Source organism: Candidozyma pseudohaemuli (assembly GCF_003013735.1).
Source record: "Candidozyma pseudohaemuli strain B12108 chromosome Unknown scaffold00002, whole genome shotgun sequence".
In the NCBI taxonomy this organism is placed as follows: Eukaryota; Fungi; Ascomycota; class Pichiomycetes; order Serinales; family Metschnikowiaceae; genus Candidozyma; species Candidozyma pseudohaemuli.
The window spans coordinates 737,946-755,411 of NW_020194436.1; the positions used below are offsets into that span (position 1 = coordinate 737,946).

Below are 17,466 nucleotides of genomic sequence, written 5' to 3' on the forward strand. Positions count from 1 at the left end.
AGTGAAGGTGTAATGGCTGCGAATTTTTGTTTCTCAAACATATCCGGCAAGTTTTGGCAAAAGATTGCTCAAAGCAAGCAAGTGTCGCATTTTAAAAATATTCAAGAAAAATTGCATGCTTTACCCTGAAGAGTGAAAAAGGCGATTCGATATAGAGGGGCCTTGAATTATTCAGACCAAATTCTCGGAGTGTCGAAAACTTGTCTATTCTGCCTAAGGCAGTGCTTTTAAAGAGACAGCTACGCGTTAATAGTCGAAAGTTGGGTAAAATTGGGAGCAATCAATTGCCTTGCAAAGAAAGCAATCACGGCTAACTTTTTAAATATAAAACATACAAATACCGTCAAGTAAGCTTAAGGTTTTGGAAAGACACGTTCGAAGATCTTACACGTGATTATGCACGTGACATATGTCAACAAACATCTGCATGTATGTGTTTTATGTACCCTTGCAACGCTCCATACCCTGATCGAGCAGCTTTACACATGACGGACGCCAAAGATGAGAGCTTTGATTTGCTCGAGTCAGTGTCTTCAGATTCACTTTTACATTTCATCAAAGTTTTGATCAGCACCCCAGATAGTCGTGCTGAATGCGCCGATCCATTAGATATAATAGAGCCAACTCTATCCGCATACACAAGCACCGATATCCAACAGGCACTTTATGTTCTTGTCAAATCAGATGGTCTGTTCACTGTGAAAGGTGAATTGGTTGACGTGGTCTCCGCAGACACGGTGCTGATGACCATACTCTTGAAACATTCTGGCATTCTACGAACTGACGTTTCCTTGAGATCTCAAATTAACGTTATTTCCACACCAATGGATGAGTCCTATAACTCGAGGAGTAGCCATTCTCCTATTCTCGTCCGAGACCTTCTCACTCATGTGGTGGCCCCATACATTGATCGCCTTTCATCTAAAGATAGTGAGAGCAGCGCGTCGGGATCCCTTACGCTTGCCAAAAAGAAGCTCAACGAGCTCAATGCGTCCTTGAGCCATATTGATCTGGAAATCGAAGTACCCAATTTGCTTGGCCATGTGTCACCAGCTATCATGGAACTTCTACGTGAGCCTCAGAATGAAGACGAGGTGAAAGATACGACAACCCTTAATGAGCTCACCCAAATCGCCAACACATGGATTAGACAGGTACAATCCATTACCAAAAAAGCCAAAAGCCCCTCTGATACTTGGTCAATGGCAGATGAGACACGTTTTTGGGTCTCCATGGAGTCTGCCCTAATGTCCTTACATCAGCAATTACAACAGCAAGAGGTAGAGAATCTCTTACGCATTTTGACTGCCTCAAAGCGCTATCAGACAACGTTTGTTTTCCAGAATAATCTTCAGGTAACGGAAAAGCTACAAGAGGTAAGGCAATACAACTCATTCTTAAAAGATTTAAGTCTTAACGAGCTCGTCACCTCAAAAGATTCAAAAGACCCCATTGCTGAATTTGACTTCAACCTTTCTAATATCTTCAGTCAACTTAAAAAATGGAAAACCCTGTCGTCCGTCTCACTACTAAGCATCATAGAGCTTACCGAGCTAGCTCTTTCGGACATTTCTGTTCTGCTAGCCTCCATGTTGTCCTCCCTCTCTATTATGGCTATGCCACAGCAAGTATTTGAAACGACCGTGAATTCGAAATTGAGAAGGGTTTTTCAAAACATAGACGGTTTCATCAAAAGCATGACAAATATTTTAAGAGAATTCATGAGGAAAGGACTGGTGAAGTTTATGGTGATCAAAATAGAGCAAAGCTGCATTAATCTGATCGAACAAAGAGTGGATGACTTGGTAAACCTCAAATTTCAGCACCATACATTGGTGCAAGGTCTTTTGCATTGTGCAGCCGACGAGACCCTCACCAACCAACTTCATGATGCTTACAACAAACACATAATTGCTGCAGAATACTTTGATCTCTCAAAAGATGGCTTATTGATTTGGGCTGCTCAAGAGGACAGCTATCTAGGGATACACAATAGAATCTTGCAAAATTTGGCCTCATCTTTAAACAACAGGATTGATCATTGTGCATCATACAGCGATTATGTGAGCTTTTTTGATAACATCTTTAAAGCTGGCACCGATGCAAACATTTTGATACCACTTATCGAAGACAACCACAAGATCAAGTTTTTGACAGAAGCATCGAAGTCATTGCAGGGACTTTTGATGAGTTCGAAGCACAACATGCGGCTTGAGCCACTTCGATTGCAATCAAGAATACCATTGGACTCGGTAGATACAATATTGCTCATGGCATCATTGAAGTACAATGTTGACAATTTGATACAAACATTGAGTCGGTCTTTGGGCGAAACGTGGACATTTTTTGCAGTTGGCTCTCAAATTCAAGATTTGGCCACCTCATTGCGTGAGAAGTTTGATGTCATCAAGGTGTTCGAGATATGGTGCCAATCTGTGAGATCAGCTTTGACCGAATTGAATAGAGGGGATAATGTTTTGTGTCTCGATGAGGATTTGCATTGTAACAAGAGAGTACCTATTCTAAGTATTCCTCATCAATTAGTCGATTTCCCTCGAAGCATCTCCATCTTCAAAAATGTCGGTCTCAATATACCTTCTGATCTAGTTTTGGAAGCTTCACGGATTAACAACGTGGCGTCAATCGTTTCCACACTCAATGAACATATCGAGGCCCTCACTCAGACCATGAATTCGGTCTGTGAGTTCCATGGCTTAGAGTACATTCTCGAATCCCTCAAACAAGACGCTTTTCATAAGTTGTTAGAGATCAGCTCGCTCTCATGGTCCGACTTAAGACTGGATGCCAATTTGTTGACTGAGGACACGGACTTTTCTAAAATCGATGTGACTTCAATGAGGCTTGTTCATCAATTTCAAGAATCAACACACATATTACTCGACCTACAAACATGTGTTGATAACTTTCGTAGATTGATGGATGAGCAGTATCTACCTGCCTTGAAGGCTTGTGATTTTGAGAGTTTGGAAATCCAAAAGTGTGTTGACCAGATCGATAATGCAGCTGTCCCTCTTATGCAGAAAGTCTCGGATGCCAGCCCTTTCGAGGAGTCTTTGCGATGTCTCTTGACAGAGGCTATTGTTGCCAAACTTGAAAGTTGTCTTCAACAATTCAGCGATGGGCTTAATGGAGATGCATCATCTTTGTCTAAATGGAAAACATATCATGTTCTTCGCTATGAGGGAGGCAACTTTATTCTAGAGCCACCGCTTGCGTCTTCTAAATACCTGTGGATTCTTGAAGTGAACAACTTACAGACCATTATCGGAAATATCACCTTCAGGGACTCCAACGGGAGTCCTCAAAAAGTGATCGCACGGTTCCCAGGATCGACAAAAGATTACCTTTGGCGAACTTTGAGCGATATAGATGATTTGTTTGATTTGGTTGATCAACGGATGGAAGACTGGCACGAGCTAGGAGAAGCACTCAAGACTCTCTCGAAACTGGATCCTTTTCAAAGCCTTGGTATCAGAGAGTCTTTGGATAAAGTCAGTTTGATAATTCGATGCGGGAGTCAGTTGGAGAATCCAAAGGGGTCGATCACCTTGGGCGGTATTCTTGATATTCTGTACTCCATGGTGAGAAATCAATTGTTGGGCCAGTACGAAACATTCAAGTCCCTGCTCCTTGATAACTTCATGCAAAATGTTGCAGAACACAGCAGAGATTTTCTCTCTTCGATGCACGATATTGAGAGACTACTTGCTTTTGACCCGAATTGGCAACAGCCTTTTGCGGCTATAGTCAAATATGTTATTAACTTGTTTTCTGCTGAAAAACTCGTGGCGGAAGGCTCGCAAACCAAGAGCCTAGTTGCTGAATCTCAAAAGGTCTTGCTTCAAAACAATAAGCAGCTTTCAGTAATTTGGATTTATCCTGACCATTTCGAAAACAAGTTATCCAATTTGCAGCAGCTCATACACCTTAGGAAGCAATTCGTTGAAGACAACCTCGACCGTTTCCAGGCAAGCTTAGCAACAGAAGTGAAGAGCTGCAATGACAAATTCGAGACAATCACGAGCGACTGGTTCAATAAGCGACCTATTACTGCGTCCATGGAGCCTGGACTTGCGTTGTCTGTCTTGACAAAGCTAACGAAAAAGTTGAAAGATTTGGAAGATTATCAGCAACAGATTTGCATAGTTGCACAAAAATTGCAAGTCACCACTCCCAACGCATCGCTGATGCAATCTTTCCAAGATGAAATCAATGATTTAATTGCTGTGTGGAGAGCACTTCAAGAATTGTGGGATTCCGTCGATGATATAAAGGCCATTCGTTGGGCAGAAGCCAACCCGAGAAAGGTGAGACAGCAGCTTGAGAGTCTCATATCTTCTACGAAGGGCCTTCCTGCTATGGTTCGGCATTATTCTGCATTTTCAGTCGTGAAGAACACAATTGCTTCGTATATCAGTGAGCTAAAGATGCTTTCAGACCTCAAAAGTGATGCGCTCAAATCCCGCCATTGGAGAAAAATTTTGGCGGTCGTTGGATCCCCAGCAACGCTTCTGGTTGAAAATTTGAAATTATCGCAGATGTTTGAATTAGAGCTTCGGTCGCATGAAAGCTTCATTAAAACAATCGTCAGACAAGCTAATGATGAGCGCATTATCGAGGAGTCATTAAATAAGGTCGAGGAAGAGTTGTCTACTGTCGTTTTTGAGACGTTCGATTTCCACGGAAAGTGCCGACTTGTCCGTAATTGGGACAAACTCTTTGATGTCTGTCAAGCGAACCTCAGTACCTTGTCGAGCATGAAAAACCTGGTATCATACGGAGAGTTCGAGGAGAGAAGATCAGCCCTTGAAGGACAACTATATGAGCTTGAGTCAATTTTTGATTCGTGGATCGAAGTTCAAAAACATTGGGCGTACCTCGACGGAGTCTTCAGTAACAACCCGGATATAAGGTCATCATTGCCTACTGAATCAACACGTTTCAACAACCTTTCTTTTGAGTTCATGGGCCTTCTCAAGCGGATAAGCAAAATGACAATGGTATTCGAGGTACTTTCCATCAAAGATTTGAAGAATACTCTTCTGAAAATCAAAGAAAGTTTGGAGCGGACGAAAAAAGGTTTGACCAACTATCTTGAGAAGCAGCGTGAATTGTTCCCAAGGTTTTACTTTTTGGGCAATGAAGATTTGTTAGAGCTTATTGGTGGTGCTGGTGATTTCCTGAGAATCAACAAGCATATTAAACAGATGTTCTTTGGAGTGGACTCGTTGACAAAAGACAACGATACACAATGTATTGTTGAGGTCGTGAGCCCGGAAGGTGAAAAGTTGAAACTCGCCAACCCTTTATCCATTTTCAAGGTCCATGAGCTACACGAGTTGCTCGGTCAATTGGAGACTCAAATAAGGCTTTCCGTTGCGCTCCTCATCATTAAGGCTGTCGATGAGTTGGAAGCAGTTTTCCAAGGATCCTATGATGTCAAGAATCTTGCTGACATTACACGCCAATTCCCTGCCCAAGTGCTCGTTGTTGCTTTTAATGTGATGTTCACTAGAATGGCTGAGAAGGCGATCACAGAGAATTCACCTCTAAGTACATTGTACGAGGAGTTATTGAGGGATGTTGCCTCATTTTCCAACTCGAGTTTAGCGTCACATGAAGCAAAAAAAATTGAGTCCTTGATCATTGAGCTCACACATCATCGAGAAATTGCGAGAGAGCTTGATTCAGCGCCTCATTCCCAGCGAGGCTCCATTTTGAATCAAGTTCAATGCTTCAAATTGAATTCTGATGCAGCTTCTCCACTTGAAAGCCTCAAAGTCAGCCAGGGGCGCTTCGAATTACCATATGGGTTTGAATATCAGGGCGTCATCGAGAGACTCGCTGTTACTCCTCTTGTCGACAGGTGCTACTTGGCATTGACTCTGGCCTTAGCCCAAGGATTAGGTGGGTCTCCTTTTGGTCCAGCCGGAACAGGAAAAACAGAGAGCGTAAAGGCTCTAGGATTCTCTCTTGGCCGAATGGTGAAGGTTTTCAATTGCGACGACTCCTTTGATTACAAGTCTATGGAGCGGATTCTTCTCGGTCTTTCTAAGGTTGGATGTTGGGGCTGTTTCGACGAGTTCAACAGACTCGACTCCGCAAACCTTAGTGCCCTCGCTTCACAAATCGAAGGAATACAACTGGGCCTCAACAACAGGTCGAAACAGGTAGCAATTTCAGGAGCTTCCTTTTCGATTCATCCCAATACTGGTTTGTTCGTGACAATGAACCCTGGTTATGCTGGCCGCAATGAACTACCAGAAAATATGAAAAGACTCTTCAGAAGCTTTTCGATGGAGAAACCTGATTTAGAGTTGATCATCGATGTCATCCTCACCTCACATAAATTGGTTCACACCAAAGTCCTTTCGAAGAAAATTGTCCAATTTTTCAAGGGTTTGAGTGAAGCTGTTTCAGATCAGAGACATTATGACTTTGGTTTGCGTGCAATAAAAAGTATCTTACGCATGTGTGGCTCGAAACGATTCACCAAGGATTCAAGCGATACCCATAGTGTTCATGATGATCCAGGACTCCTGAATGAGCTTGAAATCCTTAAGGCAAGCCTAGAAGAATCAGTTCTACCAAAGTTGGTCCCACAAGATGTCACAGTCTTTTACAACTTGATGTCCAAAATTTTCGAAGGTGTCAAGGTAAGAGGTTTTGAATCTGAAAATCTTCATCGTTCCATTGTGACATCCGCAACTGAAGTTGGTCTCGATTTCTCCGATGAAGTGCTTCGCAAATGCTCTCAGATCGTTCAAATACTGAAGACGCATCATGGAATCATTTTGGTAGGAGAGTCCGGGTCTGGAAAGTCGACAATGCTCAGACAAGTTATACATGCTTTGTCTTTGTCAGAGGGTGTCACCCACAAGACACTTGTGCTCGACTGCAAAGTTTTAAGTAAGGAGCAAATTTTTGGCTCTTTAGATGCAATCACTCGTGAATGGACAGATGGTATTTTGACTAGTCATCTTAGGGCAATTAATCAAAATTTAAGGGGCGAGAAATCTCAACGTCTGTGGGTTGTGTTTGATGGAGATATTGACCCCCAGTGGGCAGAGAATCTCAATAGTGTGCTCGACGACAATAAGATTTTAACACTTCCGAACGGTGAAAGGCTTGAGCTTCCGGACAACGTGAGAATAATTTTTGAGGTCGATAACTTAACTCACGCTACTCTAGCCACTATCACTCGTTGCGGAATGATCTGGTTTGATCGTTCTCTAATCAAAGCTGACCTAATTTGGAAAAAGTTTCTCTTCAAGCTACGTCAAAACAGCATTGATGGGCAGACTTCACAAGACTTGGAGGGATTTGAGATGGAGAAAATTCAATTTCAGCAAAATGTTGCTGAAATAGCTTGCACACTAGGCGAGGAGGTCTTTGACCAAGTCTATCAGATCTCTCTCAACTTTGACCATATCATGCAGCATAGCTCTCAAAGAGCTCTCAATTCATTCTTCACATTTTTTGAAACCCAAATTTCAAAACTTGTAACCTTCAAAATTGAGAATCCAGCGCACACATGGGATTCACTCAACAAATTTGTCATGAGCGCAATCTTTCATTCTTTGGTTTGGGGCTATTCAGGCGATAGCCCAGTCGAGCAAAGGAACGCCTTTGCCTCTCAACTTGCTTCTATGGATTTGTTCGAGCTGCTTGCTGTGCCAGAGAACATAACGGAGTATTTTATCTCACCAGTCGATTTCGAATGGTCTCCATGGCTGCAACATATCGATTCCGTCGAACTTGAACCACAGCATGTCATGGATACCAATACTATTGTTCCAACAGTTGATATACTTGTTCATGAAGATATCATCAATTCGCTCATGAACAAGCATACTCCTCTTCTATTGTGTGGACCGCCTGGCTCCGGTAAGACCATGACATTCTTACAAGCTCTCAGAAACCTGCCTAGTCTAGATTTGATCTCACTCAACTTCTCGAAGGACACTACACCAGAGAGCTTGATAAGCCTGCTCGAGCAGCACTGCCGCTACAAGCGGTCAAACGAGGGGTTAACACTTTCCCCCAATGTCAGTGGTAAATGGACTGTTGTTTTCTGCGACGAGATTAATCTCCCTTCAATGGATGAGTACGGCTCTCAAAGAGTCATCGCCTTGATTCGTCTCATGGTTGAACGCCTAGGCTTTTGGAGCTCTCGTCACAAGGCATGGGTCACTCTAGAAAACATTCAATTTGTTGGTGCATGCAATGATCCAAACGATCCTGGTAGACATCAGTTAGCGGAGAGATTCTTGCGTCATGTCTGCGTGGTCATGGTCGACTATCCAGGCAAAAACTCCATGGCGCAGATCTACGAGAGTTTTAATCATGCTACATTGAAGTGTGCTCCTGATCTCCGTGGTTTCGGGAAACCTTTAACTTCAGCTATGTTGGACGTATACTTCGGGAGCAAAGAAAAGCTCACCCGTGCCATTCGAAGTCATTATGTCTATTCTCCTCGTGAACTCACAAGATGGTGTCGAGGCATATTGGAAACTGTTATTCAGAGCACTTACGACGACCTTCCAGGTCTCCTTCGTTTGTGGTTTCATGAAGGACTTCGACTCTTTTTCGACAGACTCTGTGGAAAAGAAGAAAAGGAATGGACAAAGCAATTACTCCTTGAAGCTGCATCGAAACACTTTCCCCATACCGATCTTATATCTGCGTTTCAGGAACCGATATTATATTCAAATTGGCTCTCTTCGGCATATGAACCCGTCTCGAAGGATGATTTAGCTTCATTCGTGAGTGAAAGGTGTCGAGTTTTTAGTGAAGAAGAATTGGAAACCGCTTTAATACCTTTCGAAGACATGCTTGATCACATTTTGAGAATTGACAGAGTTTTAAGGCAACACCAGGGACATATGATTTTGGTCGGCCCTTCTTCGAGTGGTAAATCAACACTCACGAAATTTGTTGCGTGGATGAATGGTATCAAAGTTGTTCAAATGAGGGTCCACAGAGGATATTCGATTCAGGATTTTCAAAAGAAGCTTCGACAAGTCCTCTTTGCTTGCCTCAAAGGAGAGAAGTTGTGCTTCCTTATAGATGAATCGAGCTTACTCGAGACCGCCTTTATCGAGCGGATGAACACTTTACTTGCAAACTCAGAAGTACCAGGCTTATTTGAAGGTGATGATTACACATCGCTCATGAAAGAATGCGCAATTGAGTCTACAGCGCAGGGACTCTTGTTGGATAGCGAAGATGAGCTTTACACCTGGTTCACCGAACAAGTGAGCACCAATTTACATGTGGTCTTTACACTCAGCGATGTTGGCCATGGAGATAAAATGCAAGTGAATTCGTCTCCTGCTCTCTTCAACAGATGCGTTCTCAACTGGATGGGTGATTGGACGCAAAGGTCACTTGAGGAGATCGCTAACGTAAAGCTCCAGGATATTGCATTAGACAGCTCCACTTACAAACCACCATCGGATGATGAAACAGTTGACCAGACCCTTCGTGGTGCAATGATTAGTGTATGCGTGTCAATTCATCTATCTAATGACGCCTATCCGAATCAGTTCATGAGATTCTTGCAACTTGCAATCGATTTGTACAATCAGAAAGACAGCGAACTAAATGTCAACCAAAGGCATATTTTAGTTGGGTTAGATAAGCTTCGTGAAACTGTGCTTGAAGTGACTGAGATGAAGCAGGTTCTTTCGAAGAAGCAGGAAAGCTTGCACGCTAAGGAGATTGATGCAAAGAATATGTTGGACAAGATGATCGTCAATCAAAACGAAGCGGAGAGGAAGCGTGAATTCTCGGTGGCCACTCAGGAGGAACTTGGAAAGAACGAGAGTCAGATAAATAAGAGACGCGAGGTTGTGATGCAAGAGCTCGAGCTTGCAGAGCCTGCTGTGCTTGAGGCTCAGCGAGGCGTTCAAAACATCAAGAAGCAACATTTGACCGAGATGAGGAGTATGTCGAACCCACCAGCTGCTGTCAAAATGGCCATGGAATCTGTGTGCATCCTTTTGGGCTATGATGTGAAGACTTGGAGAGATGTGCAACTCGTGGTTAGAAAGGACGACTTCATTACCAGTATCGTTTCCTATGACAGCGAGACACAGCTTACTCCAGAAGCAAGCGAGTATATGGAGAGAACATACTTGAGTCGGTCTGATTTTAATTTTGAAACTGTCAACCGTGCTAGTAAAGCTTGTGGTCCTTTGTTGCAATGGGTAATTGCTCAATTGAGATATTATTCGATTTTGGAGAAGGTGATGCCACTCAAGGAAGAAGTGGCATATCTCCAGGGTGCAGCTAAAAAGTCCAAGGCCCAATTAATTGCAATTGCCGATATGATCAGAGAGCTCGAGGAGAAAATTGTGGAATACAAGACCAGTTACAGTGACATCATTCGTGAAGCTGAGAGATTGAAAGTCGAGATGGAAACAATTCAGAGGAAAGTTTCACGAAGCGAGGAGTTGATCCAGAATCTCACAAGTGAAAGAAGAAGGTGGGAGCTGAATATCAAAGTTTGTGACGAGGAAAGACTGCGGATCGCAGGAAATAGCATTCTATCTGCTGCTTTTGCTACTTATAGTGGTCGTTACGAGCATTCAAAGAGGGATGCTCTTTTGATGGATTGGAAACAGAGTCTCACGAAGCTTCACATACCATTCGACAAATATCATTCCCCCATTACGAATTTGGCAACTTCGGAGCAGGTCGCAGACTGGATGCATAGAGGTCTTCCCAAGGATGAATTATATGAGCAGAATTTTGCCATCAAGGAGTGGGCAGACTTCGTACTCGTCACTAACCCTGTGGAAGATGTTCTCAAAGCATTGACCTTCTCAACATCGGCAAAGAGTGTGGAGCGAACAAGCTTTCTTGATGCGTCGTTTATGAGGGATACTGAGAATGCCATGAGATTTGGCGGAACGATTTTGATATCTCATGCTGAGCTTTACGATCCGGTTATGGATCCGATAATCAGAAAGGAAATTTCTCACATTGGAGGACGAAGATTAATTCAATTGGAAAATAGAGAAGTTGATATTCTGCCCGAATTCAAATTGATTCTCGTCTCGAATGATCCGTCGGCTTCTATTCCATCATCATTCTTGTCAAGAGTTAATGTCCTCAGCTTCATGACTACTACAAGCAATGTTCAGAGGCAAACATTGAACTTGTGTCTCAAACGAGTTCAACCTGACCTCTACCAGAAACACGAGGAGAGTACTTTACTTCAAGGCGATTATCTAGCCAGAGGCCATGCCCTTCGTCAGAAACTTCTTGACACGCTCAATAATGTGGCCGGAACGATTTTAGATAATGACGAGGCCACAGAGGCGCTTCTGAGTATACAATCCCAATCACTGGAACTTGACAAGAAGTTTGGCGAGTTGAATGGAACGATGATGGAAGTTGAAAAGGTGAGAGGTGCATACCTTGAAATTGCTGAGCATTTGGGCAAGGTCCACCAGATACTTTCCGTCCTATCATCTAGGTCCAAGATATACAACTTCCTGTTCAATACGCTTGTTGCCATACTACAGACCATACTTGACTGTCAAGATAAGACCGAAAACCTAGTGGCTTTGAGGCTACAGTTCTACTGCGACGTTTATGCAATTGTTGCTCCCGCCTTGAGAAACATGGACAGGGTCTCTCTAGCTTTGGCTTTGGTTGCCGGTTACTTTGAAGTGAGTGAAGGAAGCATTGCATCCCAAGGCATACTAGCAATTATTGGAATGGTAGGCACAAACCCCACAAGTGCCAAACTTGCAGAGTCAATGAAGGAGTATTTTTCGTTGGACATCGGTGATGACTCAAAGACCGACCAATGGGATGATATTCTAAAGGAAGCGGATAGCCCTGCTGTTGCGTCGATTCGCCCATTGGTATTGAAGCTTATTGGTTCAGAATTGACATGGTTTGATGCAATGGAAACAGCAACAAAATCAGTATTTGGTACACCATTGAGTCAAACGAAGACGTTAGGATTGTCTGACTGGAAGGAATTCCAGAAATCAATCTTTTTGATTGCAGAGTCTGACCATATTGATCTGACGCCTCAAATTGAACGTCAAGCAATTGAACATAACTACAATTTGAAAGTTATTGCAATGGGTACCGCAGATGGTTTGAATACCGCTTACAAGGAAGTCGAGAAAGCTTTGATATCTGGCTCGTGGGTTGTGCTTCAGAACGTGCAGTTGAGTGGAACCTGGCTCAATGAATTGGATCAATTGCTCGACAAGCGTAAAGCTCATGACAATTTCGCCCTCTTCATGACTTGCCTGTTATCAGCAACGAATATCCCGTCTGCTTTGTTATCTAAAGCGAATGTCTTGACGCACGAGGAGACCCCCACCTTCAAAGCCATTCTACTTGAAAGCTTTAGCTATCTCTGGAAACAGCAAATTTGTCTCCTTCCTGCCGCAAAGACCATTTCTTTCTTAGTTTGTTGGTACCATGCGGTGATCCAAGAGAACCTCAAGTTTGCGCCAAACGCATTTGCAAAGAAGTATGACATCAGCGATGTTGACCTCAATTCTGCAGCCTTGTATTTAAGGAAGATTTTCGGTTCTCTTGACGGTAAGAGCGTCATTCGAACAGAGGAATTGCCTTGGGATGAGATTCTGTCAATTTTAGGGCGAGTCTTATACGGTGGTAAAGTGTCTATCGAAAAGGATGCCGCTTTTTGCAAGGAGTTTGCAATGGAACTTTTCAATCCTAGATGCTGCGATGATGACTACTACTTGCCCCACACCCAATTGAAGATTCCCTTCGGTGATGAATATGAGGTATACGCGAAGTGGATCGAAGACTTACCTGATAACATTCCCCATGAGTGGATTGGGCTTGACAGTGGTGCTATGGCAGAGACTTTGGCCAACGAAGCTGCCTTGATCTGTAAAAATGTGATCACGATCACCAAATAACGAATACATGTTGAATTACGATGCGATTTCTTTATTAGAGTACAAAGGAGGAAACATTATGTCAAACGAACGAGCCCTCGGCTTACTCGTCATCTTCTTCCAAAGTCTGAGCAGCAATACGGTCCAAGTCTCTCTGACCGTTCTCGGAGATCTTTCTGCCACCCTTTGGAGAAATCTCAACAACGCCAATCTTCTCCAAAGCCTGGACAACCTTTCTGTTGACAGAGCCGGAAGCGTCAGCGTGCTTGTGTGGTCTGAAACCTCTGTTGATAGAGCCACCGTACAACTTGTTCAACTTACCGACACCAACGTGCTTTCTCAAGTAGATGTGTCTGGCAGCAGAAGCAGCTCTCTTGTAGAACCAGGTCTCGGACTCCTGGGGAGGCAACTCATTGCCAGCGGAGGTCTTCACAAGTTCAACGTAACCTGGAACCTCCAACTTACCCTGACGCTGCAAGAACTGAGCGTAGGCGTTGATAAAGTCTTGAGCTGGAACGTCTCTGAATTGTTAGTAAAAAGCTTAGCAATTATGGCAAGCGCATCTGAAATGCTCGTTGTGATGATAAATGGGACTTTCGATCTGGGGCATAGGATGTGGATTCATGAAGGGAGTAAGACTTCAGATGGAGTGGTCAATCTGACATCGTGGGAAACGGGGGACTGTTGGCATAAACGATATTTGCTTTGGAACGCTGGCTCATTAACTGGACAAGAAACATACCTAACGGAAACACCTGGCATGTTGATGATATTCAAGGACTGTGATGGGCGAAACTTGGAGAAATTTTCTTTTTTTTTGGTGGGTGAGAAAGTTTTCAGAACTGCAGGTAGGCCTCACGAGTTCGTTAGTATGAGAGCTTCTAAGACCCGTACACACCAGCCTGCGAGTATAAGAGCGTTAACTATGAGGCCTAGTGCAAATATGGGGAGCATATGCAGTATAATAGGCTTGACTTCTCGCAGTCACAAAAGTCACGTTATCTCATGAATGGCTGCAAAATGAACGTCTTGATTCACAACCAGATGGCGCTGAGCTCCTTATTAGGACAAGAGTAGTATTCTAAGTCTCTCAAAGATGTCTCAGCGGAACTGAAGATATTGATTGGTAATTTGGATTGATGAACTGGTTTCGTGTCCACAGATAGCTGCCCTTCCTGTTGAAGTACACTATAGACCTCCTGCTTCTGATATCGAGGAGAGTTGAAGTCGAATCTAGATATTCTGGACGCCTTCATCAAAGTCATCTTGTGTTTGCGTGCCTCAGACTCCTCTAAACCTGCGTCGTTAGCATTTATAATATTTTGATAGTATTCTCTCATCATGCCGTCGTCAGAGTAGGACCATGCCTCATATAGACTAACGAATTGGATCTGATTGGAGAAAGGACAGCTTCCGAGATGAGCAAGGAGGTTGTTCATAAAGCTAAGAGCATTCAAATGAGAACCTTCTTGTACCCTACCGTATATAAGGCCAACATGGGTGGCCCTAATTGTAGCTATTATGTGACTCACAACTTCTCTTTCGATTGGAAGCAAAGTCGGTAACCCAAAACTCTCATCCACTAAGCTTAAAGATACTGGAGCAGACTTTTCAAATTCATTCGTAGTGGTGTAGTTTTGAGGGAAATGCAAGTGCTTCATGAAAGCATAGTCCAAAGTTAGGTTGACCAACAGTCTTGCATTTTTGAGAACTGCTAGGAATTCTGGTCCATTGGGGGATTCAATCACCTTCCATTGTGAACCAATGGTCTGTCGAGTTTTAAACGTGCGTATTGTCAATGATTCAATTGAAGAGCCGCCAACTATTTGGGCCAAAAATGCTAGGAAATCCGTTAAGTAAAGCACTTCCGGACTCATGATGAATAAGTTTAATTGTGTCAAGTTGGACTTTGATATGAGATTACCGATATCATGGAGTCCGAGCGGGTCAAGCATATTGTCTGGTCGTTTCGGATACAAAGTGCTCATATCAAGTATGAGGTCCAATCTCTGTAACCTGGGTACTCCAGAGATAAGGGCGCCACAGGAACACAAACAAGACAGATGTATCGCCAACGAAAGTAATTGAATGTCTCCTAACAGGTCAATTGAACTCGAGAGCGGTCTTTTATCTAGAATCTTGAGGTGTTTGAGCATGGGGAACATAGAGATAGAGATTGGAGACCCTGTGCTTAGAACGTCTTGAGTAGCCTCTAAGTGCGTCACATAATTATTGATCCTCAAATGTTGCTGATCAGGAGTCCGTTTTGAGGTATCAATTCTAGCGAAAGGCTCAATATTTTCAATAATTTTGACATAGTCTTCCCAAAAACCTTGGTTCCGTTTGGCGCCATTCGCTTTGTCAGTCGCGTACTTGAGTATCGAATCGATCTCCGATGTTCTTACCAAACTGAGAAAACCAAATAATGCTGGGGCTAGAAGAAGCCGAAATCGCTTACAAGTTGCGGATAGCTGAAGCACGGACGAGTAGTTGTTGAACCTGCAACAATTGGGTGTGAACAGAAGAGACGGACGTTCATTTAAAGGGAACCTTTTGTCATCAGCAGAGGCTTCCAAAACCAACAGTGAATCAGTGAGCCAAAATACAACTTCATGGACGATCTGCTCTGGTAAAGTATCCATCAAGAATGTTTGCAGAAATTGGGAGACGCACTGAAGCTTTTGAGTAGAAGAAGTCGATTGTCTTATCCGACTACATACAATCTGACGTAGTCAACGGTGCACTATAATCGATAACGCGAATCGCATATGGTGAAAAATCCTCACTCATATTCTGACACATTGTGTGCAACTGACTACGAATTACTAGTTCCTCAACTTATATTTCCGTTATTATTACATTAGATACAGAGAAGAGAAAACCGTGATAAAGAAGCCCAAGAGATTCAAGACTAACTTAGACCTTGAAACCTCTAGATCTTCTTCTACCTCTGGCTCTCTCGAACTTTCTACCCTTAGACAAGATTCTTGGGGCCTTGTTCTTGTGAGGACCGAAACCGAAGTGTCTGACAGCCTCTCTGGCGTTTCTTGGACCTCTGATGAGGACGGTGTTCTGGCCCTTTGGAGCTCTGACAGCCAACTGGTCCAAGGTGATAGCCTCACCACCAGCCTTGATGATTCTAGCCTTGGCAGAGGCAGTGAATCTCAAAGCGGCAACGGTGGCCTTTGGAACGTCCAACAATCTGACGTCGTCGGTGACGGTACCAACAACAACGACAGTCTTGTCAGCGGCACCCTTCTGCTTCAAGGTGTTGTTGACTCTGGAAAGAGACACTGGAGGTCTGTTGATCTTGGACAAGAACAAAGATCTCAACACAACCTTGTTGAATGGAGCGTCGGTACGACCTGAACTGTTAGTACTTAAGCTTTGGTTTCTGCTCACTAGACGCACAATAAATCTCCTTCTCGATGCTACCATGATTGCCAAGGTGAAAAAACATAGCTCTTTCATCGTGGCCTTCACAGTAACAGAGAAAGATGCACTCGCAGAATGTTTCCCGTGCTCAACAAGCATTTTGCTTGGGCTTCTGAATCACCAGATTGGGAAACGTTGATGGGCGTATCAAAGTGATATTTCCATATCTTCATGGACACCAAGACACGAGATCAGAACCTGAAGCGGTGTCAGATATTAGTCATCGGTAGACGTCATCGGTAGACTATGTCTGTGATCTCCATCAACAAGCTGTGTGTTATTGGCCTCTAGAGGCGGTTTCTTAAGTGTGATACATACGAGCAAGGTAGGTGTACAATCTAACCAAGACCTTCAAGTAGGCGTTGTCAGACTTAGGAGCGGATCTCTGGGATCTCTTGACGTGCTGCTTGGTGACGTGATCTTTACCCATGTTTGTTGTAGTAGGAAGAAACCGATGGATTGAGAAGTGGAAATTTTTTCTTTAGATGGTGCGGTGCACCTGGAAATTACGTGCAGGTGAGTGAGCGGTTTAGGGCTGAGCCCTCGCACGTGATCACATTTGGACTAAGAAGAGTGAAACCGTCAGAAACAATGTTTTGGAACTTTAAGAGCCTTCATCTGGGAATATAGAGTATCAATTGGCTTGAATGCTAGTTTTGTGTTGGTATGCTGCTGTTGTAAGCGACATTCATGCCTGACGTCACTTTGCGAGTCGTCATCTGGCGATTCAAAGAGTTATCAAGCAGAATTACTGGCTTTGGGTACTCAAGTAGAAGATGTAGCTAAAGATTCATCATACTTCACCCCGAGTCAATTGAGGTAGTGTTGTCTTGTGCAGAAATAATAACCAGAAACAACGCAGCTAATACCTCACTGTTTGATCAATCAATTCGCTGAACAAATGACAACTTTAAAACCAGCAACTAAAGCAATAATTGACTTTGAAGTTACTGTAGAAATCTCAAAAAATTAAGGGTTTCTGGTTTTATCTTGAACCATGTCCCCCTCCCACCTGATAGCACAGTGAGACTGCCAATTGTATTTACTCGGTTTATTTAAAAATTCTTTAATGGAAATAACTATTTTGAAAGAAATCAACCGCTCCTCC

The 17,466-nt window shown here is 43.3% G+C and overlaps 3 protein-coding genes across 3 annotated transcripts; 1 reads left to right on the forward strand and 2 right to left on the reverse strand.

Moving 5' to 3' along the window:
* Nucleotides 1-485: 485 nt before the first annotated feature.
* DYN1 (dynein heavy chain) lies at nucleotides 486-12,944 on the forward strand (the record flags this gene model as incomplete). The annotated part of the gene is made up of 2 exons (XM_024857097.1): nucleotides 486-8,568; nucleotides 9,067-12,944. The coding sequence occupies 2 exons, from the start codon at nucleotides 486-488 to the stop codon at nucleotides 12,942-12,944; spliced, it is 11,961 nt and encodes a 3,986-aa protein (XP_024714977.1).
* Nucleotides 12,945-13,026: 82 nt separating this feature from the next.
* On the reverse strand, nucleotides 13,027-15,079 carry C7M61_001699 (40S ribosomal eS19 domain-containing protein; the record flags this gene model as incomplete). The annotated part of the gene is made up of 2 exons (XM_024857098.1): nucleotides 13,027-13,444; nucleotides 13,962-15,079. 2 exons carry the CDS (start codon nucleotides 15,077-15,079, stop codon nucleotides 13,027-13,029), a joined length of 1,536 nt encoding a protein of 511 aa, XP_024714978.1.
* A 760-nt stretch (nucleotides 15,080-15,839) lies between these two features.
* RPL18 (60S ribosomal protein eL18) lies at nucleotides 15,840-16,788 on the reverse strand (the record flags this gene model as incomplete). Its single annotated transcript, XM_024857099.1, has 2 exons — nucleotides 15,840-16,302; nucleotides 16,673-16,788. The coding sequence occupies 2 exons, from the start codon at nucleotides 16,786-16,788 to the stop codon at nucleotides 15,840-15,842; spliced, it is 579 nt and encodes a 192-aa protein (XP_024714979.1).
* Between the last annotated feature and the right edge of the window lie 678 nt (nucleotides 16,789-17,466).